The sequence below is a fragment of the Chelonia mydas genome, chromosome 1, assembly GCF_015237465.2.
Source record: "Chelonia mydas isolate rCheMyd1 chromosome 1, rCheMyd1.pri.v2, whole genome shotgun sequence".
NCBI lineage: Eukaryota > Metazoa > Chordata > Testudines > Cheloniidae > Chelonia > Chelonia mydas.
In genome coordinates this window covers 346,582,559-346,608,569 of record NC_057849.1, presented here as the reverse complement: position 1 = coordinate 346,608,569, position 26,011 = coordinate 346,582,559, and the positions used below count along the sequence as shown (strand labels likewise).

General features: G+C 58.2%; 1 protein-coding gene across 1 annotated transcript; it reads right to left on the bottom strand.

Annotated features, from left to right (window-relative positions):
* Positions 1-7,405: 7,405 nt before the first annotated feature.
* On the bottom strand, positions 7,406-18,996 carry LOC119565108 (dromaiocalcin-1-like). The gene is made up of 5 exons (XM_037889506.2): positions 18,924-18,996; positions 18,147-18,241; positions 15,252-15,404; positions 12,617-12,737; positions 7,406-8,779 (listed from the first exon to the last, which is right to left on the bottom strand). The coding sequence occupies exons 1-5, from the start codon at positions 18,988-18,990 to the stop codon at positions 8,712-8,714; spliced, it is 504 nt and encodes a 167-aa protein (XP_037745434.1). The 5' UTR covers positions 18,991-18,996; the 3' UTR covers positions 7,406-8,711.
* Between the last annotated feature and the right edge of the window lie 7,015 nt (positions 18,997-26,011).

The following is a 26,011-nucleotide window of genomic DNA, read 5'->3' as shown; positions in this document are numbered from 1 at the left end:
CAGGGGTCAAAAAAACATGCACACAAGGGTGCTTCAGTGGATATAGTGTACCTGGATTTTCAGAAAGCCTTTGACAAGGTGTGACGAAGTGGGACTGTTCTTAATGTTTCCTCCGAATATTGTGGGGGTGCCTCAGTTTCTCCTATGCAGTTCTTAAGTATCTAGGGGGTGGGAGAAGGGTGTATGATCATTGCAGAGCCCTAGAGGGCAGGTGTGTACAGGGGTCTGGACACAGAGAATGGCCGACACCCTGTTTCCTGGCAACTGATGGCCTGAGCCCTTCCCCCCTGCAAGGTGAGAGCTAAAGGGTTGGAGAACAAAGGAATCAGGTGACCTCCTGGCCCGGGAAAGGAACAAAGCCCAGAGGAGGAGGGGCTGGAGGGAGTTTCAGTTTGGGGCTGGCTGGGACATGGAGTGAAGGGCAGACGTGGCTGTCTGGCTCACTGCCCCCCCCCCCCAAAATGGACCCAGCTGAGGGGTCCTGTTCTCTGCACCTGCAAGCTCTGTTTTAGACCATGTTCCTGTCATCTAATAAACCTCTGTTTTACTGGCTGGCTGAGAGTCAAGTCTGACTGCGAAGTTGGGGTGCAGGACCCTCTGGCTTCCCCAGGAACCCTGCCTGAGCGGACTCGCTGGGGGAAGCGCACGGAGGGGCAGAGGATGTTGAATGCTCCGAGGTCAGACCCAGGAAGGTGGAAGCTGGGTGAGCTGTGTGTCCTGCAGACAGGCTGCTCCCAGAAAGGCGACTTCCCCAGAGTCCTGACCGGCTTCGTAGGGAGCAGTTCCAGAGCATCGCCCAGGGACTCCGTGACAACTGGTGGCAGCGGTGGGATATACTGCACCCCGTGGACGGCGCTTCCTGCAGTAAGTGACTGGGGAACAGTAAAACGAAGGGGGATTGACGGGGACCAGGCGTGCTGAAGATTCAGAGAGAGACGGTTTCAGGGGGTGGTTAACTCCTGGAAGTGTGTGACCAGAGAGGAGGACTTTTGCAGTAACAGGGTCCCCCGGGGGATTGCAGCGAGCGGTCCCAGGGGCGGAGGAGTCTGCAGCTCGACCCTGGCAAAGAGGTGGTGACCTCGAGAAGGGATGGCACACTAGGGGTTCTCCCTGGAAACCGTGGGGAGCTGAGAGCACATAGGCCTGTGAGTCCACAACAACTTGGGAAGAGCGGAGTGATGGCCTGTCACCATCTCCTTAAGAAGGACGTTGTAACCCTGTGCAGAAAGAGAGGGTTGAGCATTGGAAAGTTCAACAAAGCAGAGTTAATCGTGCAGCTGGAGGAGGATGACCGCTCTAAGGGACAGATTCCTGACCCAAATGGGGCTATAGCAGGATCTGGGAGCAGCTGGAGTGGGAGCCAGGCATCGCCAAGACTCCTGTCCCTGACTAGACGAGGGTCTTCACGATCGGGTTCCCCATCCGGGGATCGGAGACGGACGGGATTAGAGCTGAGTCCGAGAGAGCCAGAGGACTGTGGGAGACAGCGAGAGCCCGAGAAAGAGCTGCAGAAGCAGCAGCAGCATGAACTGGCGGTGGGGGAGCGGAGAGGCCTAGGGGACCTCCCAGGTGTGAGTGGGGATAGACCCCGGGGGGCCAGCTCCGCAGGGAACCTCGAGACTAAATTGCTGCCCCTGGTTAAGGAGGGGGGGGAATGTGGATGCCCACCTCACTGCCTTTGAGCAGGCTAGAGATTTGAACCGGGGGATCCTGCGGAAAAGCCCCGGCGTCTAGCTCCCTTGCTGGGTCCCAAGGCCGTAGACTCCGTCAGCCAGATGGGTGGGGAGGTGGACAGGCTCCCACTCCCGACCCCAACCTATATGTCTGTGTGGAGTTTCCTGGGGCCAGGCCCCTCGGACCCCCAGTGGGAGCGGAAGGTGATGGCCAGCTTGTCGGGGAGAAGACCCAATCCCAGTTTGACCCCCTGGGGTTTTGGGGTGGCCAAAGGGCAGGGGTCGCAGAAACCTTCCCACATGCAGCCTGCGAGTGCTATCGACCACCCCCGACCTAAGGGAGGGCGTGAAACTGGAAGGGCCTGGTGTAACTCCTAGCAAGGAATGGGAGAGATGCTGGGGCATCCATGGGAACGTTGGTGGCTTCGAACTTCCCCAGGTCACCGGGTAAAGTGACCCCGCTCAGTTCGATCTCGAAGGGGGGAGAGATGTGACGAAGTGGGACTGTTCTTAATGTTTCCTCCGAATATTGTGGGGGTGCCTCAGTTTCCCCTATGCAGTTCTTAAGTATCTAGGGGGTGGGAGAAGGGTGTATGATCATTGCAGAGCCCTAGAGGGCAGGTGTGTACAGGGGTCTGGACACAGAGAATGGCCGACACCCTGTTTCCTGGCAACTGATGGCCTGAGCCCTTCCCCCCTGCAAGGTGAGAGCTAAAGGGTTGGAGAACAAAGGAATCAGGTGACCTCCTGGCCCGGGAAAGGAACAAAGCCCAGAGGAGGAGGGGCTGGAGGGACTTTCAGTTTGGGGCTGGCTGGGACATGGAGTGAAGGGCAGACGGGGTTGTCTGGCTCACTGCCCCCCCCCACAAAATGGACCCAGCTGAGGGGTCCTGTTCTCTGCACCTGCAAGCTCTGTGTTAGACCATGTTCCTGTCATCTAATAAACCTTCTGTTTTACTGGCTGGCTGAGAGTCACGTCTGACTGCGAAGTTGGGGTGCAGGACCCTCTGGCTTCCCCAGGAGCCCTGCCTGAGCGGACTGGCTGTGGGAAGCGCACGGAGGGGCAGAGGAGGCTGAATGCTCCGAGGTCAGACCCAGGAAGGTGGAAGCTGTGTGAGCTGTGTGTCCTGCAGACAGGCTGCTCCCAGAAAGGCGACTTCCCCAGAGTCCTGACCGGCTTCGTAGGGAGCAGTTCCAGAGCATCGCCCAGGGACTCTGTGACACAAGGTCCCTCACCAAAGGCTCTTAAGCAAAGTAAGCCGTCATGGGATAAGAGGGAAGGTCCTCTCATGGATCAGTAACTGGTCAAAAGGAAACAAATGGTAGGAATAAATGGTTAGTTTTCAAAATGGAGAGAGCTAAATAGCAGTGTCCTCCAAGGGTCTGTACTGCGTCCAATGCTTTTTCAACATATTCAAAATGATGTGGAAAAGGGGGTGAATAGTGAGATGGCAAGCTTTGCGGAGAATAGGGTTGTAAGCATGCTCCGCATGAGCTCTCTCCTGGCAGCTAGAGCCAAGCTGGGAGAAGACTTCGGAAACAGACACACACGCTCTGCCGAGGCGTTCAGCAGATGGCGCTGAATTACCAAAGCGATCAGATTTGGCTGGTGTTGGGCTACAAACCACTTTTAATGCCGGGGTGATGAAACGTTTTGATCCTTATTGGATGCATCCAGGGCAGCAGAATGATAGTTAGCCCGGATGGGGGGGTTCACCTTAGAAACTGAAGCTGGCTTGCGAAGCCAAATCCTAGTGGAGAGGAGAGGGGTGGGGATAGGTGTTCCCACCGTGGGGTGTGGACTCTGCATACAGAGCCCTAGACAGCATTTGATTCCCCTTCTCCCGTGTGTAAAGACAGAGCAGGTTGGACCCAGCTGAGAGTTCTTGTTTCTGTTCAGGGGTTGCTGGAGATGAATGAGGGGAACGTCTGCTGAACGAATGGCCCTTTAACACATCGCTCCCCTCTCCCTCCAGGGCCCCCACGCGCAGTTGGCCGCCTTGGCTAGTGAAGTGGGGAAGTCCACATCTGTTGGTTGCTAGGTGTCAATGTCCTGGTGACTGGATTTGCCATTGTCTTCTCAGATGCTCCATTGATATGGGGACTAAGGCCCAGACAGCCGGGCGATACCCACACCTGTGGGTATGAGCCTGCCTGGAGAGAAAACAATCCCCTTTCCACCCACGGGGGAACAATGCAGCATGTTGGGGAAACTGAGGCACAAATGGGACTCATAAAAATATTACAAAACCCATTGCCGTGTCAGCACAGCTATGTTCAGATTGTTTGAAAAGATTCAACAGCTTGAAAAAGATACTAAAGCTCCACCGTCCCGACACCTGCAGCTGAGAAATGTTTCATCCCCACCGGCTCAGAAAGGCAAAGCTAAGCAGGAAACCGCCAGAAAAACGTGGCGTCACACGAGGGTCTGCTTGCCACCTTCCCTAGCGTTAGTTTAAATTGTTACGTCGAGGGGAAAAGCACGGTCATGGGGCGGGGGAAGGCAGACGTGGGAATTAAATCAAGTCCAAAGGATGAGACAGGATCTGGAGTTGTGGCCCCCACGTGCCCGCTCATAAAAGAAAACTCCACTGAAATCCCTTACCAGGGTGTAAGACGGGAGCAGCTCCTCAAGCCCCTCCCTGGCGTCAGGCCCGGGGCACAACCCATACCCGACTCTCAGTGTCCCCTTTGTTTGGGCACAAAAGGAAGATAGTCCCTCAAAGCCCAGTTCACTTCTGGGCATAGTTATTCCTGTCCACGTACGAGAGTGCTTGTGATAAAACCGCTCCTCCACCCGCAAAGTACAACCGGTGCCGTCCAGCCATTCTCCAGCCTCCCTGCAGGGACGGCATTTCGGGGGCAGCCAGCCGAGAGCCAGGCTCCCCTCTGGACACAGTTTCTTAGCTCCTGTTTCAGGGCCCCACACTCCCACCCAGGCACTGGAGTTACCCAAGTCGCTCCTCTCCCATGACTCTGCTACCATAGCTCTCAAGCCGGGTCCCTGCGGGGTTCCACTCCCCAGCCCTCCCTGCCTGTGAGCCCTGCCCAGGGATCCCCCCCTCCAGCATCTCTTGTTCCCAAGCTCGGCTTCCCCGGACAAGGCTGGGTCTTTGCCCAGAGGCCTCTGCACGAGCTCTCCTGGAGCTTGGCAGGACTCCCCGGCTGTGGCCAGCTTCCACCAGCTCCGGCTCTTGTCACGGTTAGCTCTGTCCTGGAGCTCTGTCCCCGAACCCTTCCCAGCTCTCCACTGCTCCTGTCTCCAGCAGCTCTCCCCGCTGCTTGCTCTCTCCAGGGCTCCTCTTTCCTCCTCGTCAGCTCCCACCCACCTCTCCTGCCTCTTTCTATGGCCCCGGTGCCTTCTCCTAAGCCCAGCTAGGATGCAGCTGATATTCACAGATGCACTGGCCATGTCTCTCTTAAAGGGCCACTCACCCAACAGTACCGAACCTCCCTTCACTTTGAATACTTCTATGGTGCCGGGCAGGTAAATGCTGAAGAGTGTAAAAAAATGGGTGGATTTCGTCACACATGGTGGACCTGTCCAAAGATTAGGACTTTACTGCCAGGTAATCCACCGGGGGGAGGGTGCTGAATTTCCCCAAATATTCTGCACTGTATAAAAGCCACCAGAAGCCAATAACCCTCTGCTAGAGAAGTCAAGGTGGTGGAAGAAAGGGGCTTCCTCTGTATCTAATGCCTAGTTCCTAAACACACGAGCAATCCTGGCATTCGACAAGCTGCCCCATCCGGGCAGAGTTCTACAGGGAACAAGGAAAATGATTCTTACCCAACAGCCTGGTGGAATTTGCTGGCCAGACTCATCCCCCCACCAAGCCTGAGGACTTGTACCAAGGGTGGGCGAAAGCGCCACATTGCTCCCTGGCTCGCTGCCCACCGGCCTCGCTTCGCAGAGGCTGAAGACAAGTTTCTGTCGTGGACCGTGCAGGTGACCAGCCTGTTCTTGGGGGGACTGGCCAGTTAGTGCTGAGAATGTTTCTCTAATGGTTTATTGGAACTGCGAATAAATAAAAATAATTGAAAAAAAAAGACAAGACAGCATCATCCAGAGCCTGGGGAGGACTCAGGAGCAGGACCCAGCTCAGCTGCGGGGCCAGCAGAGGGGCAGAGGCCACAACAGATCAGCGGGCTGCGAGATCCCAAGGACAGTGAAATCCCAGAGGGAGGCAGGGACAATAATGCCTGGCGTGTACGCAGTCCCAGATGCTGCCAGCCCGGTACAGCAGGTTACCGAGGTGAGGTCAGACCCTGACGGGGGCCCACGAGGCGCTGGTCCAGGCTGGCAGGTTCTGGGTGCTCAGGTGACTCTTGCTCGGACCGATGTAGCAGACCCAGATACAATTTGGCCCCCAGTTAGGGAAACCCCCGTTACCAGTACCCAGAGCACGGATCTATCTGAAGTGGGGGGAAGGGGAGGATTTCAGGGGGCACAAACACCCACCCATGGAGAGGATGCATGAGGATGATTTGGACACGTTAAAAACGACTGGAAAAATGTTGTGGGGGGAGCTGGAGAGACACGAGCAGCCACCGTGATGCCACCACCACTGAGGGTGGCTACGGATATCGTGGGACCCCTCAGCAGAACGACCTGGGCAGGACAGACAGCCACACCCCACTGCCTGCCCACCCCTGGCAGAGGCTGTTTCTCCTGGGGCTGGCAGCCCGAATGGCTGGTACCCTTTTGACAGCATTCTGCTGGGTGGGCTTCCCCAGGGAGCCCTCACACACCAAGGAGCCCCTTCCCCAGGGCTTGTGGGAGAAGCAGGGTACCCGTGAGAGGATTCAGAGTCACCTCGGACAGGTGCGCCTCTGCGGGAATATCTACTATGCCTTAAATCCACACTCTGTCTTCATCCACATTAGCTTTCGAGGCCTGGTCTACACTACAAAGTGATACTGATGGAAACTGCCTTGTATCAGCGTAGTGTCTACACTTACATTGATCTCCCGCCAGTGCCCCATTACGCCGACACAACACCACCCCCACCTGCGGCGCTGAGCCCCGGTCGATGTGCGGAGGGTAGACGAGCCCAAATCTCCTTCCACACTAGATACGAGGAGCGAGTGCGACAAACAAGGGGGGGGACCCTGATAACGTGACATGAACTGCGCTGTGTGGAACGTGCTGGTTCTGAACTATTCAAACTATTGTTTGTGGTGGGAAACAGGAGCCAGTGGATGCAGTCAGGCCCTTGGGTGAGGCTGAGGATCTGAGCAGCTGCGCTCTGGGAGAACTGGACGGGTCGGCTGGGTGCCAGAGCAGCCAGAGAGGAAGAGGCTGAAGCAGTAAAGGCAGAGGATGAGGAGGGAGCGGGGCAAGCAAGGGAAAGACGCGGCAAGATGCCCCCCCACCCTGGAGCACCACTTTGTGGAGCAGGGGCACAATAGCAAGCCAGTGGCCTCAGGCTTGAGGCTCTCACACAGAGCCCTGCCCGGCCCTGAAAACCACGGGGTCAGAGGAGCATCTCCTGTCACTCCTGCAGGTGCCAAAAGCCAGGGACTCACAATCAGTTCACAAGAGTTGGCAACACTGTTGATAAGGAATCTTCCAACTATTGTTAGTTCCTCAAAACAAAAGCCTCCCGTTATTTACTTATGGATAACATTTTACAAGTTTACAAAATTGCTCCAGACTCATTGAGCCTCGTCATCAACTCGTGTAACGCCCCAAGCAGCCCCCTTGCTTGCCTGTGACCCCTTCTTTGGGGTGCAACGTCAACACAACTCAGGGCCTGCTTCCTCTGACCCCCAGAAGTTTCTGCCTGTGCGCCGCAGGGTCAGCTTGTGCTTTTGCAGCAGGGCTTGTTTGCAGGGCGCCGAGAGACGCCAGCCAGGGCCACTGCCTGGGATCTGGTCGGGCACATGGTGCCCAGTGAGGCTGGTGCCAAGCCCACCAGCCTGAGACATGTGACTACCAACGACTGGGATATCAGAGAGGGGAAGGGCTGTTCTCCAGGTCACACAGGAGAGCAGGGAAGGGAACACAGGAGTCCTGGCTCAGTCAGTTATCCCTGCTCTGTAAGATGTGCCTGGTGCATTGAAGGCAGGCTAGACAGGCCCCTCCCCAGAGAGCGCTGAGATGAGGCCAGGAGGGCTGAGTGCCCAGGGAGGGGCAGAGGGGAGTGGGATGGAGGGGCCGTGACTCAGGGGCTAATGCACGCAGAGGAGGATGCCAGTGTCCTGCGCTGTAGCGAAAAGGCCAGGGCCATGCTCCCTCCTGTTCATCCCCTGTCCGCCCCCGGGGGGCTGGCTCTGGGGTGCTCAGGACGGAGGCGGGGGCACATGGAACTGTCCATTCCAGAGACCAGGAGACGCACACAGGACTGAATGCTGAAGGGAACGTTTATTCTTGCTTCACTGTGTTGAAGAGGTGGAGACGAGAGAGCGAGCGGGACAGCCATGGTTCAGTTACTTCGGGGGAACGGCACCCGGCTGTGAGTGCTCGGGCTAGCCTAGCGCAGGTCTGAGCATCCCCACTGCAAAGCTCGACCGTGTGCTCCTTGTTCCTGCCCTCGTGTGCCTTGGGGCATGTCCCAGGGGGTTGGGCTGAGATGCTCCAGGGTTCATTCCCAGCCATTTGTGTCAGTCATGGGGAGCTGTGGGAAGGGCACTGCGGGACGGTCAGCACCCGGCCTGCGCCTTCACTGCAAAGGGGGCGGGTGGGAGCCCAAGCTGAGGCACCACTCGGGCTTCACCCCGCAGTCGCAGCCCTGCGAGCCAGCAGGGGTTCAGAGTGCAATGCTGGACATGCGGGAGGGCTCAGGGTGTGGGTGGTAGCAGGGTTTGGGCAAAGACAAGAGGGGGAGCCCAGGGTAAAACTACCCAGTCGATGCCCTCCTCTCCCAAGAAGGGGGCAGAGCAGAGCGGGAGTGACACAGAGTAACACAGCGATGCTTTGCCAAAGGGACTTTGCAGCCAGGGACACAGGATCTGGTGTCCCCGGGGAGACGGAGGGACCCAATTCACTCACAGCCCAGGTGCTGGGAGCCCCCAGGTGCAGGCGCGCTGCCTCCCCTAAGGCCTGTACTTGCAGACAAATGTGTTTCTATTTTTACAGAATTCGCTGACCCAGGTCATGAAACCTAGAAAGAAAAACAGAAATGACCCATGGGGTGGGGCAGGCTGGGCTGTTCCTGCTCGTACAGTGACCCCAATCCTGCCCATTCCGTGCCCCTCGGAGAAGATCCCAGCTGCTGTGCACGGCCTGAGGAAGAGGAAGGTGGAATGGAGCCCTGAGCACCCCAGATTGGGGCAGCCCCATCCCACAAAGAGATGCCGAGGCTCAGCGTGAAAGGGGAGACGCCTGGGCCATGTGCTACTCCTCCTACCTCCCCCACCCCACGTGCCCCCCACCCCAGCAAAGGGCAGAGGAGAGAGCGAGAGCCCTGCCCCGGGACTGGGGGCACCCGCTCAGGAACCGGGCTGCTGCCTCCTCCCTGCTGAGCGAGCTGCCCCACAACCAGGCCCCCTCCCTGTCCTGCCCGCCTGGGTCTGGCTACACCCATGGGAACATCTGTCCCAGGCCGGGCTCAGCCGCCATGCAGAGGGGATGTGTCCCTGCCCAGGAGTCAGTGTTCCCGGCTGCTGTGCACAGAGCAGCACGTTCCCCCCTCAGACACCGTGACCCCTCTGCTCTGGGGGTGTCTGTGCCCTGCCCCGGCTGTCACAGAGTGTGAGGGAGTCCGGGACCTGCACCCCTCTTCCTGGGATTCACTGAGACTCTCAGCCAGCCAGTAAAATGGAAGGTTTATTGGACAATAGGAACACCGTCCAAAACAGAGCTTGTGGGGACAACCAGGACCCCTCAGTCAAGTCCTTCTTGGGGGCAGGGAGCTTAGACCCCAGCCTTGGGGTTCCCTGCGTTCGACCACCTAGCCCAAAACTGAAACCAAAACCCCCGTGATGAAGCGGGACTGTTCTTAATGTTTCCTCTGAATATTGTGGGGGTGCCTCAGTTTCCCCATGGCAGTTCTGAAGTATCTAGGTGGTGGGATAAGGGTGTATGATTGTGACGATGTGACACAGCAGGGAGGGGCGAGTGTTGACCTGGGAATGTGGCAGGGGAGTTTCGCTGGGGACGGGAGACCTGAGAGCCTGTAACCTGAGCCGGGAGGGGGAGGTAACACCTCTGCCCGGGAATGTGGACGGAGGCTGCAGGAGGAAGCCTGCTGGGGGGGGTTTAGTTTCAGTTTGGGGCTGGGTGGAGGAACGCAGGGAACCCCAGGGCTGGGGTCTAAGCTCCCTGCTTCCCCAGAAGGACTTGACTGAGGGGTCCTGGTTGTACCCACAAGCTCTGTTTTGGACTGTGTTCCTGTTGTCCAATAAACCTTCTGTTTTACTGGCTGGCTGAGAGTCATGGCGAACCCCAGGAAGAGGGGTGCAGGCCCCGGACTCCCCCACACTCCATGACAATGATCGTTGCAGAGCCCTAGAGGGCAGCTGTGTGCAGGGGTCTGGACACAGAGAATGGCCGACACCCAGTTTCCTGGCCACTGATGGCCTGGGCCCTTCCCCCCTGCAAGGTGAGAGCTAAAGGGTTGGAGAACAAAGGAATCCGGTGCCCTCCTGGCCCGGGAAAGGGACAGAGCCCAGAGGAGGAGGGGCTGGAGGGGGAGTCGGTTGGGGCTGGCTGGGACGTGGAGTGAAGTGCAGACGTGGTTGTCTGGCTCCCTGCCCCCCAAAATGGACCCAGCTGAGGGGTCCTGTTCTCTGCACCTGCAAGCTCTGTGTTAGACCATGTTCCTATCGTCTAATAAACCTTCTGTTTTACTGGCTGGCTGAGAGTCACAAAGTTGGAGGGCAAGACCCTCTGGCTTCCTGAGGAGCCCGCCTGGGAGGACTGGCTGTGGGACGCGCACAGAGGGGCAGAGGAGGCTGAATGCTCCGAGGTCAGACCCAGGAAGGGGGAAGCCGGGTGAGCTGTGTGTCCTGCAGACAGGCTGCTCACAGAAAGGAGACTTCACCCAAATCCCAACTGGCTTTGTAGGGAGCAGTTCCAGAGCAGCGCCCAGGGACTCTGTGACACCCACTTCCCCCATCTCACTCCTCCTCCTCCCGCTCCTCCTCCAGCCTTTGTCCAGTTTCCCAGGCAAAGGTGTCACCTGGGTCCAACCCCCTCCTGGCTCAGGTGACAGGCTCAGGTCTCCTCACCCCAGTGGAGTCAGCCCCTGCTCTCCCATCCCCCGTGCAGACAGTCCCAGCAGAACTAGAGGACATCCCCGGGTCAGTCCACCCCGCTCCCTGCTGCCCCGGCAGTCGTTTTCCTGCTGAGTCGGGCCAGAGAGCGCCGAGGGGAGGACAGGTTTCAGAGTAGCAGCCGGGTTAGTCTGTATCCGCAAAAAGAACAGGAGGACTTGTGGCACCTTAGAGACTAACCCATTTATTTGTGCGTAAGCTTCCGTGGGCTACAGCTCACTTCATCGGATGCATCCAGTGGAAAATACAGTGGGGAGATTTATATACATAGAGAACATGGAACAAGGGGTGTTACCATTTCCCCATGTTTATCCCCCCCACCCCCCTCTCGCTGTTCCTCAGACATTCTTGTCAACTGCTGGAAATGGCCCACCTTGATTATCACTACAAAAGGTCCCCTCCGCCCCCCCTCTCCTGCTGGTAATAGCTCACCTTACCTGATCGCTCTCCTTACAGTGTGTATGGTAACACCCATTGTTTCATGTTCTCCGGGTATATAAATCTCCCCACTGTATTTTCCATGGTATGCATCCGATGAAGTGAGTTGTAGCTCACGAAAGCTTATGCTCAAATAAATGTGTTAGTCTCTAAGGTGCCACAAGTCCTCCTTTTTTTAGGGGAGGACAGTCCTGGGGCTGGGCTGGGTGGGCTCAGCCCCTCAGCAGCACCCCAGGCCCAGCAGGGAGCTCCATGGGGGGAACAGGCCACTCTCAGGGCCCTGTTCCCTTGGGTGTGGGTTTCTGCTGCTGTTTGACTCTATAAGAACAAAAGAACGGCCAGACTGGGTCAGACCAAAGGCCCATCTAACCCAGTCTCCTGTCTGCCGACAGTGGCCAGTGCCGGGTGCCCCAGGGGGAATGAATAGAGCAGGGAACGAAGTGATCCGTCCCCTGTCGCCCATTCCCAATCCCCGTCCAGTGACGGCAGCCCTGGCTGCGCCCGTCTGCCAGCACCAGGTCTGACGGGCAGCAGGCCTCCTGGAACTGCTACTTGTGCACAAGCTGCAGAGCAAGGCCTCTCAGGTCCTGGTCTGGGGATGTGCCTGGGGGCACTGAGCTCTGGGATACACCCAGAAACATTGTGCCCCCTTGATCGGCCAGGGCTCCCATGCCACACGCCCCATGATTCGTTCAGCTTCACCAGGCAGCTGGGCCAGCCGCTCTCCCGGTTCAGATCGCTCGTGGGTTCTGAACTCCGACGGCGGGCTCGGGGCATGGCCGCTCACCAGCGCCGCACGCCCGGTCTCTGCTCCCTGGCTGGGTGACGGAGACGTTAAGCAAGCGACTGGGACGAGCCCCTTGTGAGTTTCATGGGAGCCCTCGTTCATGCTCAATTCCTGACCATGCTGAGACTTCGGGGCATTTTCCTGAGCAGCCTGCGTCTGTGTCAATGCATGAGTGACCTGCCCCCTCCCCGGGCGCGACGCAGCCCCCCAGGAGCAACACCCCCCCCCAGGAGCGACACAGCGAGCACTCGTGAGCAACACCACCCCCCCACCATCCCCCAGGAGCACCATTTGGTGGAGTAGGGGCACAATAGCTGCTCCTGGCCATTGCCCTAAACACATCAGCAGAGTCCCTCAGCAGGGATCAGGGCCTGTGTACGTGCCACACCCACACACTGGGGACCGGGACCAGCACCCGGTCAGCATCTCAGAGGCCGTGTGGCCAGACAGCTACCTGGGCTCCCTCACTGACACACCTGGCTCTGAGCCTCTTCCTTACCTGTGCCTTCCTCCAGCGCCAGACAGCACTCCGCCTTCAGGGAAGGGAAAGAGTAGCTTCTGTGGCTATCCCAAGCATCGAAGTCCACTTCTGAGTCATCTGTCCATGACCATCTTCGCCTCTGCAGTCACATGGGTGAGAGGAGACCACAGTGACGCACCTTCTCGATCACAGAACCAGCCGAGCGTCTGGCCAGCAGGGATCTTGAGAGGTCATCTAGTCCAGTCCCCTGCGCAGAGGCAGGGCCATGTAACCCTAGACCATCCCTGACAGGGGTTTGTCCAGACAGTTCTTAAAACCCTCCAGTGACGGGGAATCCACAACCTCCCTTGAGAACCTGTTCCAGAGCTTCACTGCCCTCGGAGTTAGAAAGTTTCTCCTACTATCAAACCACCCCTGCTGCAGATTAAGCCCGTTGCTTCTTGTCCTACCTTCAGTGGACATGGAGAACAACTGATCACCGTCCTCCTTAGAACAGCCCTTGACATATCTGAAGGCTGTTATCAGGTGCCCCCTGCAGTCTTCTTTTCTCAAGACAGAATTTGCCCAGGTTTTTAACCTTTCCTCACAGGTCAGGATTTCTAAACCTTTGATCAGTTTTGTTGCTCTCTTCTGGACTCTCTCCTGGACTCTCTCCAATTTGTCCACATCTTGCCCAAAATGCGGCACCCAGAACTGGACACTATACTCCAGCTGAGGTCTCACAGCTGCTGAGCAAAATGGGGCAATTAGCTCCCATGTCTGACATACGACACTCCTGTTAACGCACCCCAGAATGATATTAGCCTTTTTCACAGCTACTTCACACTGTTGGTTCATATTCCATTTGTGATCCACTGGAACCCCCAGATCCTTTTCAGAAGCACTGCTGCCTAGCTGGTTATTCCCCAGTTCACAGTTGTGCATTAGATTTTTCCTTCCTAAGTGAAATACTTTGCACTTATCTTTATTGACTTTCATCTTGTTGATTTCAGACCAATTCTCCAAATTGGCAAAGTCATTTTGAATTTTAATCCTGTCCTCCAAAGAGCTTGCAACCCCGCCCAGCTTGGTGTCATCTACAAATATTATAAGTGTAAGCAGGGCTGAATGAGCTTTCCCCTGACATCTAGTGACAAGCTGGGGAAGAGGACTTCAGGAGCTGATCTTGTTTGCATGGGCACACCCACTCTGCCTAGGTGCTCAGCAAGATGGGATTGCTTGCCCAAATGATCACTTGTGGCTGGTGTTGGATCCCCAGTCTCTTTGTTATTGGGACAGGAGTAATAAAGGGTTGTTATCCTCATTGTGTGAATCAAGGGCAGCAGAACTGTACTTGGCAAACCCTGATTGAGGGACTCACCCACAACTAAATGGCACTCGCTAGCCAGGGGACAGGGGTGCCAAAGCTCAATGAGTTCTGAGGAAGGATGGGGAGGGGAAAGATACTTGTATCAGGAAGAGGGTGGGTGTCTCTCTCTCCTGCCTAATAGTCCTTCACTACTACCTAAGGCTAAGTATCGGACCTGTTTTATGCTAGTGTCTCTAATGCAAGAGAATGCCTGGTGTGCATTAGCAGGGAGGCCTCCCCCACTAACAGCTGAAATTACTGAGAGCTGGGTTAGGTGGTGGGACTTGGAGACATCCTGGTAGAGAGAAGTGGGTGGCTGGCAAAGTGAGCAAGGTGCAACATAGACACTCAAGCCCAGGATTCCCTAATGCAGGTCAGCTGACTCCAGTCCCACTAACCCTAGGTTCACAGAGCTCAGTAGACATAACCTCGGTGCTTACAAATTGAGGGTTTAATTATTTGTTCCAGCAGCTTCCTAGGTATTGAAGTTATTCTGACTAGTCTCTAATTCCCCAGGTCGTCTGTTCCCCTTTCTAAAGACAGGTGCTATGTTTGCTTTTCTCCAGGTCTCTGAGATCTCATCCATGTTCCACGAGTTCCTGGAGATAAATCTTAATGGTTCCGAGATTGCTTCAGCTAGTTCCTTAAGTACCCTAGGGTGAATTTCACCACGCCCTGCTGACCTGAATACATCTAATTTATCTAAATATTTTCTAATCTGTTCATGCTCTGTTCTGGCTCGTGTTCTTTCCCCTTATTGTTTATATTAATTGTGGTAAGCAGCTGTTCAAAATTAACCTTTTTAAAGAAGACTGAAGCAAAAGAGGCATGAAACACCTCAGCCCTCTTGGTGCTGGCGGTTGTTAGCTCTCCTTCCCTGCTATGTAATGGACCTACAACTTCCTTTGTCTTGCTCTTGCTCCTAATGTATTTATAGACCCTCTTCTTACTGCCTTTTCTGTCCCTTGCAAGGTGTAACTCATTTTTACCTAAACTCTCTGATTTTGTCCCTACGTGCTTGTGATATTCTTTTGTATTCATCTTTAGCTATTTGTCCATGTTCCCACTTTTTGTAGGATTCCTTTGTGAGTGGAAACTAAGATTAGTTAGAGAAGAGCCAGGGCCAGGCATGGCAGGGCCATGGGAAGTGGTCAAGGCAGAGGCTGGCAGAGGGTCACGGGCACCAGAGACTCTGATAGAGCCGACATTTACTAACTGTGATAACTACCCTGCTAACCGCACAGCAAGGAAACAATCCGCAGAGATAAAGGGGAGTCACTGCCAGGGCAGGCACCAGGCACTCACCCTGCCGTAGGTAGAGAGTCCGATCCAGACATTGTCACCGTCATCGTCGTCATGGTGCTGAGAGCGGGCAATGAAACCAGCGACTGCGTTGTGCTCTTCCTCGCTGTGAATGGAGGCGAGATGGGCCCCGCTGACATAGCTCTGACACCAAGCCTGTGACAAGGACGAGGCCAGTGCCCTCCATTGCTCCCACGGCTGACGGGAGCTGGAGAGCACCTGGCAGGAACCTGTGGCCCTGCCTCCCCCGGGCAGCACCTCGAGCAGAAGGGCTGTGAGGGGAGAGAGCCCCCAGTGCCTCTCCCCAGCCCCTAGCCATGGCCTGCTCCTGTGCACATCCCTCCTTGCACCCCACTCTGCAGAAATACCCCAGAGCCAAACCCCTCCTGACCCCAGCTGCCCAGATGCTGAGCACCGCGCCCTGCCCTCAGAGGGGGCCTGCTGTAGTAATTCAGGTGGAATATATGGGATAAAGGTTTTCACATGACCCAGTCACTGTCCAACATGAATCAGTGCTACACATGGTCCGGGGATCTGTCCCCAGAGACCTCCCCCTGCTTGGCACCGTGGAAAATGCTCTGTGCGACCCATGCCCTGGGCTGGGAACGTACTGACTGAAAACCACAGAAGGAAAAGAATCCCCCCGAGACACAGGTGCTGACTTCTATTTTCCCCAGTCGCTTCTCGGCCCCCGCTGTGCCACTAGGCCCCGCCCCCTCTCCACCCCCTCCCCCAAGGCCCCGCCCTCCCTCCACCTCTTCCCACCCCCGCTCCGCCCCCTCTCCCCACCCCCCTGCCTGCCCGCTGCTCGCTGCTTTCTGCTCTCCAGCCTCCCCCGAGCGCCTCCAGCCATCCGCCAAACAGCTGATCAGTGCCCCTGCCCAGCGGCTGTGGTCGGGTGGCCAGGCGTCCGGTTTTCGACGGGGACGCCCGGTCGAAGAGGGACCCTGGCGGGTGCTGACCAGGTCATTAAAAGTCCGGTCAGTGGTGCACCGGGGCTAAGGCAGGCTCCCTGCTTGCCCTGGCTCTGTGCGGCTCCTGGAAGCAGCCGGCATGTCCCTGCATCCCTAAGCGCAGGGGCAGCCAGGGAGGCTCCTCGTGCGGTCCCCATCCCGAGCACCGCCCCCACAGCTCCCATTGGCCCAGAACCACAGCCAATGGGAGCTGTGGGGCTGGCACCTGCAGGCGAGGGCAGCGTACGGAGCCTCCCTGGCCGCCCCTGCGCCTAGGAGCCAGAGGACACGTTGTGGTTCTGGGAGCCGCCTGAGGTAAACTCCGCCCACAGCCCACACCCTGAACCCCCTCCCACACCCCAGGCCCCTGCCCCAGGTTGGAACCTCCTCCCGCACCCAAACTCCCGCCCAGAGTCCACACCCTGCACCCCTCCTGCACCCCAACCCTCTGCCCCAGCCCTGAACCCCCTCCCACATCTCAGACCCCTCATCCCCAGCCCCACCAGAGCCCGCACCCCCAGCCTATGGCCCTCACACCATAGATCAGAGACACAGAGCACCCAGCCCCCCTATTGCCCCCCCACCACAGAGCAGAGACATAGAGCACCCAGTCCCCCATCGCCCCCCCCTGCCCCACACACACCACAGAGCAGGGACACAGAGCACCCAGCTGCCCATCAACCCCGACTGCCCCCCCACCCCACAAAGCACCCTGCAGCGCCGTTATGGCCAGGCTGAAGTTACCAGGCAGAGCCCAGCGTGACTCTCAGCTGCCAGGCTGTGTCTGCGTCTGGCAAGCAGAAAGCCATCACGTCACCAGAGCTGCAAGCACATTTGGTCTGGAAACCGGCCAGAGACGATACCCGTGGGGCCCAGAAAAGCCCCTTCTAGACCCTTTCTGGAGTATAAACACCCGCAGAGCTGCTGCTTAGCTCCATTCCTGTCCGAGCTTCCCCAGCCCGGGTCAGTTTGCCTTTCTCTCTGTCACTAGCCCAGCGATGGCGGTATGCTCTGCAGACTCTATCTCCCCGCCACGGGAAAGGCGGCTGCCTTTGAAACACCTCCTGGGGAACAACTCCCTGGCCACCTGCCCTGAAACCAGCCAGCAATGGGGATCGAACCGGAGACCTTAGCACAGCCCTGCCGACGGAGCTGAGGGAGCTGCTCTGGTAACACCGAGTAAGGAGCAGGCCCGTCCTGAGCGGCCTGCTAGAGGGAGACATGACCCCACCCGGGCCCAGGTCGTCCTGGGTATCCCTGTTAGACGCAGCGTGTGCCAAGCGTGTGGTGGCCAGAGGACAGAAGGGGCTACGTTCCCCAGCAGCCCCCTTCCCACGAGTGATGGGGAAAGCAGCCGTGGCCTGGGGATCCAGGAGCTGCAGGGAAGCTGGATTCAAAGCAGAGCGCCCAGGAGTCGTGGACAGAGCCACGTGTGGGACCGGCTGTGACTGTCGGACACTGCAGCCAGGGGCAGGGATATATGGGGCTTATGGGGGAGCAGCAGCAGCTGGGCAGGGCCCGAGGGAGAGACGCTAATTGAGCCTGGCCTGGAAACCAGCCTCTTTGCTGGGCTAGAGACTGGACTGGAGGCTCTCTCCCCTGGCGCTGGCCTGCAGAGCCCTGACTCGCGACTGGCCTGGCCCAGGGGCCAAACAAGAACTGCGGTTGCCCACTTTGAACTGTAAGTGATTAAGCCTCTGTAGCTAGGGGGTATCTGCCACCTTCCCGTTCCTGCCAGCCCCAGGAACTGCCCTGTCCTGGGCCTGTGTCGGGCCCCACCGGGGATCCCGCTACAGGCCTGGAGCTGACGTGCCTCTGAGTCGTGGCACACCGGGCACAGGACGGGCGCCCCAGGGCGTGGTGTGCTCTAGCACTGAGCAGCCCTAAGACCTAGGGCCCTAACGCTGAGCCCTCCTGCACCCCAGCTGGGTCCCCAGACCCTCACCTCAGCCCTTCTCCAGGTTGCCTCCTTGGGGAAGTATCGATAGCAGTCGTCTTGGAAGTGCAGCCAGCCCCTGGGACAGGATGGAGCTCGTGCGCCTGCTGAGAGAGGGGCCCGGGGAGGGGGGGGGGGGGCAATGGTGCGGACAGGACACCGCGGTTAGAGGCTATTTCAGAGGCACAGCCGTGGCTTTCCCATTAGCAGGAAAAACATCGGGAGCCCGTTTGGGGCTGTGTCTGGCAGGCAGGACCCTCCTGGCTCTGGGGCTGCAGGAAGAAGCTGGGTTTGCCCAGACCCCACATCGGCAGAACGGGGCCCCTGGAACCCAGCCCTGAGCAGGGATCCCAGCAGGGCAGGGCCTCTGGGTTTGAATGGGGCGTGGGCTCCTTTCCCCCTGGCTCGCTGGAGCAGGGAAGGAGCCAGTGCATTAGTGGGGTGGGGAGGGGGGATTGAGAACCCCTCCCTGCACCTGCCCGAAAGAGCTCCTGGATTCCCAGCGGAGGGGGAGATACAGACCCCAGACCCCATGGTCCCGCACCCTGCTGCATCCCTTGGACAGAGGCAATCCCAGCGAGGAACGAGCAGCTCAGTTCTCACCCCGCTCCAGGGTAGCAGGAGGCAGCGTGTCTCCCAGGGTGGGTGCTGAGCCACTGGCTGGGCTCCTGGTTTACGGACTCAGTGGGGAAGGGGCTCTGGGGCAGGGCAGTGACGTAAATTCACTTCCCACCACGGCAACCAGCCCCCAGGGCTTCCAGCGCCGGGGGCCGGGCAGGGACTCACCTGCCAGCGAGGAGCTAAAGATCAGGCAGCCGAGGAGGCAGAGGCTGAAGTAGGCGACTGGCCCCATCTTCTCGCTTCCCCTGGGGGGAAAACACACCAGGGAGATGGGGCCACGAGAGCCCGAGACACCCTGGGAGTGACCCCACCCCGCCATGGGGCATTTCCCGGGGGGAGACGCTTCGGAGCTGGGCTGTTTGCTAAGGGGCCTGGCCGGGCTGGAAGGGTCCTGAGGGATCCCAGCCCCAGGGGAGACCAGGCTCACAGACCCCCATGGGGCAGGGGAGCTGTGTGGGGCCCGTCTCCCTGGGCTGGTTCCCATGGGCCCGGCGGCCTGTGGCTCCCCCTGCCCCTCCTCTCCAGCAGGGCAGGGCAGGGCAGGGGCGTGGGGAGCGGAGCCCCAGGGAGAGGATGCTCAGCACGACCCAGGGGACAGGGTGCGGGGGCCGCGCTGTGGGGGAAGGGGTGGGGCAGAGACGGCCCCAGGGACTCACACAGGGCAAGTCCGGCCATGAGGCCCCGTCACAGGGCTCGGCTGCCACCCAGTGCCCAGCACCCAGGGAGAAGGGACGGGAGGGGCAGGGACTCACCTGTCCTTCTGTCTGTCTGTCTGGGCAGCTGGCCCGTAGAGCTGGGAACTGGAATTCAGCCTGTGCTGGGCGCTGGTCTCGATGAGTTTATAGCCCAGGAGGAGGAAGGGGGTAGGGAGGGGGCTGAACAGGGAAACTGAACTATCTGCCAAACCAGGTAATCCAAGCCCAGCACAAACAGAGATTAAGGACATTTCCCCACCCATCTGCTCTGCTGGGGGGGAAAGGGGGGAGGTGCAGGGCTGGGGGGAGGGGGCAGCTGGAGAGGCGTTATCACCCTCGGCTGCTCCCCACACTCTGCTGATGGGTCGGGCAGTCCCAGCCCTGGGGCCCAGGGGGAGCAGGCACCAGGCAAGTCTCATGCATCAAGGGGTCTGGTCTCGGCTTAGCTCCCCCCTGCTCCCCGGCCGCCAGCACTGCCCTGCACTGGGGGGAGCCCATGCTGCACCCGGACACGAGAGGCTGCTGCAGCCAGGTGCCTCTGGGCAGGGCCTTAGAGGGGCTGCGTAGGCCGCAGGGGGGGACAATCATTGTGGGGTGCAGGGACGGACATGGGGAGCCACGGGGGGATTGTGGGCAAAGGGAACCGAGGCTGACGATCAGGAGGATCTGTGGGGCTGAGGCACCGTCCCCCAAGGGAAGGGTGGGAGCCCTCGCCTGGACGGGTCAAACCCGGCACCGCCTGAGGCCAAATCTACACTTAAAACTTTTGCCATCAGCAACAGTGGTCAGGGTGGTTTTTATGGCACTTTAACTCCAGCCAAAGCCCCAGTGCGGACGCAGTTATTCCAGCTGAGCAGGGAGCCGGTAGCCTGTATTTCCGTCCAGGAATCAGTATAAACTATATCAGGAGACGAACATTTTGCTGGTCTAAGCTGTGGCTGCAGCTACACTAGGGGGTTTGCAGGTACGTCTGCGGCTGTACCGTCACCCCGGCAAACCTTCTCCGGTATAAACTAGGCCCCGGTCTCGACCAGGCGACACGCCACCACCAGCCGGGCGGGAGTGAGACCCAGAGCCAAGGGGATCCCAGGGTAGCCCGAGGGGCCGGCAGAGCAGAGCTCAGCAAAGCATCGCACTTGTGAATCCGCAGGGCGGGTGGGGCCAGCGGCAGCCTCGCTACGTGACATTGTGCGGCTGCAAGAGGCAAATCAACGTGCCCCTTCTGGGTCCCCTCAGGAGGCGCTAGCAGAGGCCCCGGCCAATCCCCTCACTCAGCGGTTCGGGAGCGAGCAGCAGCCTGTGCTCCCACCCAGGTGAGGGCTGGTGCTCCCAGGCTGGTGTGACACCCTCCCGCAGCCGCGCCCCAGCCCCCAGGAGGAGACGGTCTGACGCTGGCAGGAGATTGGCTCTGCGCCCTCCGTCGCCAGGCTCGGGGGGGGCACCGTGTGTGCGGAGCCGCCTGGGACATGACCAGCCGGCCCCGAGGACCCTCAGGGTGCACACAGCACTGAGCCTTGGCGACCTCTGGGAGCAGCTGGGCCGCGCTCGGTCGGCTGGGCCGGGAGTCTAGATGTAACGGGGCCGGCTGCATCCCCTGGCTACTCCCAGACCGACCCTGCCCTCGGCCTGATCCGGGAGCAACCGTCCTTTAACGCAGCCAGCAAGGCTGCTCCGCCTCCCCGCCCGCTCTGCACGCCCGCTGCACCTGTGCCAGCTGGAGGTGATGAGCGAACACAGGGCCAGTCCCTGCCAGGGATCCGCCCCCTCCCCCGGCGCCTACTCACCAGGGGTCTGCTCCCCGCCTGTCTCCCTCCCACAGCGAGCAGAAACACGCTTGTCATGGCTGACTTGCATTGCACATCGTGAGCTGGAGCACGGGGTCTCTGCTAGCAGGTGCTCTATGCCCCTGAGATGGGGCGCCCTCAGGAGGCCTGTGGACTCCCCACGAGCCTGTATCTGAGGGGTCTCCAGCCAAGTGTGCCCCTGCCCATCACACTGGAGTCAGGGAGCCCAATTCGCCGGGGCCGGGGCCTATCCAGGGGGAGGTAGTTTAGCTCAACCCTTTCGGTCGCCCATGGGTCACAAGCAGCTCAGAGCATGGCTGGTCCCTGAGGGCCACCAGGGTGAAGGTTCCTGTCCCAGATATCCTGCTGCCCCAAGGGCTCTTCACTCTCTTTCTGCACAAATATTTGCTCTCTTCATGCTGTTAGAAATTCTTTCCCAGTCACCCATGTCAGCTGCTTGCTGGGATTATGCCGTGTACTCCCCAGAGCCAGCCCTGGCATCCCTCCAGACCCTCTCAGGGAGGCCGTGTGAACATTCACAAATGCCTGCGAGGCCAGAGGCAGGTCCAGGGGAAAGTAATCGTAAGAAATTCCCTAATGCATCGTTAGCCTCCATAACTGGGATTGTGTGGCTGCAAATGGGGGCAGGGGCTAGAGGGGGCTGTGAGGAAGAGGGGCTACCTCTGAATAACACAGGCATTCCGATTGCTCTTGGGAAGTGGTATTATGAAAGACGGCTGTATCCTGAGTTCCTACGTGTATGTGAATCGACAGGGCCGGTAGCACGTACACCTCGCACAGGCGCAGAGGGAAATGCTTAAGATTAATAATGGTGCTTAAAGCTCACAAAAGCTAGGCTATAACAAGCAGTTGCAGCCTTAGAAAACCCCGTTCAGCTGATTGCGCTGGAGGGCAGGGAAGGTAGGTGCAGTGTAACGTTACCGGGAGGAGAACAAAAGAGGCCACGTGCTCGGGAGTGGGTAGGGGTGATGCTGGCAGGCCAGGTGCCAGCTCACGCCAAGGTCCCCATGCATCAATTGAACACTGACAAATACATGGTTGTAGTCAGCCTGGCTCACCTGCTTTAATCTTCTGACTAGCTCTCTTGTTCCCTTTTCCGATTCATAAATCGGTGGATAGTTTATTATAGGATTGGCTACAAGCCTTGTCTTCGGTGTGAGGTCTAAAGTGCAAGTGACTTGGAGTAAAGGACTGGTCCTTTGGGACTGGGAGTAACATGAATATTGCTGTGAGTTTTGGTGTAAGGGACCATCTTTCACGAGGCAGGCTCCCCTGGGTGGCATGACGGATCGGAGTACTCACGGGGACTGTCGGTGAGTCTGTGTTAAGGATGTTATAATGCCTGAGGAGTTCACACTTGGCGAACTCTATGACAGAACTCACTGCCAGTCTGGGGTTTGTGCTGGTTTAAACCCACAAGAAAAGGGGCTGGACAGGAAGAGGACGGAAGCATGGGCAGGAGATGGCAAGGACACCGAAGCAAGATGAGGGGCTCCAGGAGGGACAGGTCACCCAGTATGTAGCAGCTTCCAGGGGAAGAGGGAGCTGCTTGCTTTCCTGAGCCCAGATCACTCCAAGGGCTCTGGACAACCCAGGGGAGTCGGGCCCCTGCCCTGAGTGGTGAGGAGCCAGAGGCAAGGATGTACACTTCGTGTGTCTTGTTTGGGGTGCTCTGTACTCTTCTGTGCTTTACATGATTAAGTGTAAAAGATCACAAAGGTGTCTGACCGGGCCAAGTGTGGGCATGGCTGAAAAGCCCCGTGTCTGAGACGGGGCAACAGGTGGAGAGTTGGTGCCCAGGAGTGTGCCACAGAGACCAAGGGAGGAGCTTGTGCTGCAGCCTGCTGAAGCTCCAGGAGCGTAACACAGCTGGGGGGTGCTGAGCACGGGGGCCTGGCTTCCCCTCACAGCTTCCTCATGGGTGGCCAGCAAGGGGTGTCTGCTTGGATCTGTGAGAGGCCACTCGCAGTGCCCGGCGTGCTCTGTCCCTCGGCGGTTACTCGCTGGATGGATGATCTGCAGGGGCCGTGCTGCGGGCCCCGTGGGATGCGTGATGGGAAGTCAGGCTGGCGAGTGCACAGAGAAGGCGGCAGGGTTAGCTAAGGGCGGGGAGGCTCCCAGTTCCTAGTGCCACCCCTGACAGGACAGAGGTTGTGTGGAACCGTAGGTACCCTCACAGAGCAGGGTCTGGATGAGGGACCCTCAGCTCCGCACCACAGCCCCCTGCCACTTGTGCCAGCCACCCCGCTGTTAGCTGGCGAGCAGGAGGATGCTGGGAGCCAGGACTCCTGGGTTTCACACCCGGCGCTGGGAAGGGAGTGTGGGCGAGTTGCTAGGGCAGTGCTTCTAGGTGGGACAGCCAAGCCCATAGAATTGACATACTCCCAAGTGGCTACCCAAGTGACTGAGCCGTGAGTCCACGCCAGGCCCTGACCTGGCCTACCAAATTTCAAGCCATTCTGACTAGGCTTGTGGATTTTAGAGAAGATGCTCATTTCAGCACTGAAGAGATACTCGGATGCAAGTTGGACGGTGGAAGAGGCTATTGCCTTCCCTTCGATCCTGGCCAGCCCTGGCACAGAGTGAGGGGCTCACCCGCTGTTCACCGTTTCCAGGCTGAAAGCTGACTGCCCATTCCCTGGCTTTAGGGAGGGGTGGGGGGAAGGCTGGAGGGGGTGATGTGCATTCGGGGTGGATGCACCGGTGTTCTTGGTTTCGGGGGGGAGCAGCCCTTCCTGTCGCACTGTAACACGATGTCTAGGCTAGTTTGTGGCGCAGCGGCTCAGAGGAGAGGATGGGCAGCTCAAGGGCCAGGTCCTCAGCTGGTGGCCGGGAGCTCTGCGGGTTTACTGCAGTGGAGTGTCACTGTCTGACACCGGCCGGGGATCTGGCCCAGGAGTTGTACAGAGCAGCTTATTCCGCTGCCTTGCTGGCTTTGGCTCTCCCCTGCTGCCGGGACAGGCGCCGTGCTCTCATTTGGTCACCTCTCTCCTCCTCCACAGCAGGTTTTGGTCCTCAGACCCCTGGGGGCCCTCTGGACGCCCCGCTGCGGCTGGTGGTGGTGGTTCTTCTTTTTCTCAGAAAGCACCTTCAGGGCTGCCTTAATTGGTGCCTCTTGGGCCATGAAGCCCTCACCCTTGGAACTGCCTGGATTTCAGACGGGAAAGTCAGATTTGCCATCCAGAGCAGAGCAGTGACCCCTCTACCCCAGGGGCCTGTCTCCTGCCCATACTGCTCAGACCCGCGTGTGCCAGAAGACTGTCCCGCGGATGTGAGGGGTTACGTGAGCAATGAGCGTGTGACAATTCTGGAGCTGCCCATAATGGTTTATGTACACTGTTCCGATCACTGTGTGCAGGGATTAAGTTATTCAATAGCAGGAAAGGGGAGGTGGAACCCGATACAACACTGCCAGGGACAATGCACACACCATTCACTTTGAGGCCCTATCTCAGCCCTGCCAGACCGGTTTCCCCAGGAAGGACACAGTCCCTGTGCAGAGAAGGGATCCAAGACCAGTTAAAGAGACACTCCCTCCCTCAAGGAGTGAGGTAGGTTTTAGAGACTGGGAACCCAGAGCAGAGGGCTCGGTTCAGTATGGCGTCCTGGTAAGAAAATGACCACCGGTACACAGCCCACCTACCGGCAGGGCCACTGATGGGGGGCTGGGGCAAAAGGCATGCAGGAGTGAAATCAGGAAGGCCAAATCACACCTGGAGTTGCAACTAACAAGAGATGTTAAGAGTAACAAGAAGGGTTTCTTCAGGTATGTTAGCAACAAGAAGAAAGTCAAGGAAAGTGTGGGCCCCTTACTGAATGAGGGAGGCAACCTAGTGACAAAGGATGTGGAAAAAGCTAATGTACTCAATGCTTTTTTTGCCTCTGTCTGCACGAACAAGGTCAGCTCCCAGACTGCTGCACTGGGCAGCACAGCAGGGGGAGGAGGTGACCAGCCCTCTGTGGAGAAAGAAGTGGTTCGGGACTATTTAGAAAAGCTGGACGAACACAAGTCCATGGGGCCGGATGCGCTGCATCCGAGAGTGCTAAAGGAGTTGGCGGATGTGATTGCAGAGCCATTGGCCATTATCTTTGAAAACTCATGGCGATCGGGGGAATTCCCGGACAACTGGAAAAAGGCTAATGTAGTGCCCGTCTTTAAAAAAGGGAAGGAGGAGGATCAGGGGAGCTACAGGCCAGTCAGCCTCACCTCAGACCCTGGAAAAATCATGGAGCAGGTCCTCAAGGAATCAATTCTGAAGCACTTAGAGGAGAGGAAAGTGATCAGGAACAGTCAGCATGGATTCACCAAGGGCAAGTCATGCCTGACTAATCTAATTGCCTTCTATGATGAGATAACTGGCTCTGTGGATGAGGGGAAAGCGGTGGACGTGTTATTCCTTGACTTTAGCAAAGCTTTTGACACGGTCTCCCACAGTATTCTTGCCAGCAAGTTAAAGAAGTATGGGCTGGATGAATGGACTCTAAGGTGGGTAGAAAGTTGGATAGATTGTCGGGCTCAACGGGTAGTGATCAATGGCTCCATGTCTAGTTGGCAGCCGGTATCAAGGGGAGTGCCCCAGGGGTCGGTCCTGGGGCCGGTTTTGTTCAATATCTTCATTAATGATCTGGAGGATGGCGTGGATTGCACCCTCAGCAAGTTTGCAGATGACATTAAACTGGGAGGAGAGGTAGATACGCTGGAGGGTAGGGATAGGATACAGAGGGCCCTAGACAAATGAGAGGATTGGGCCAA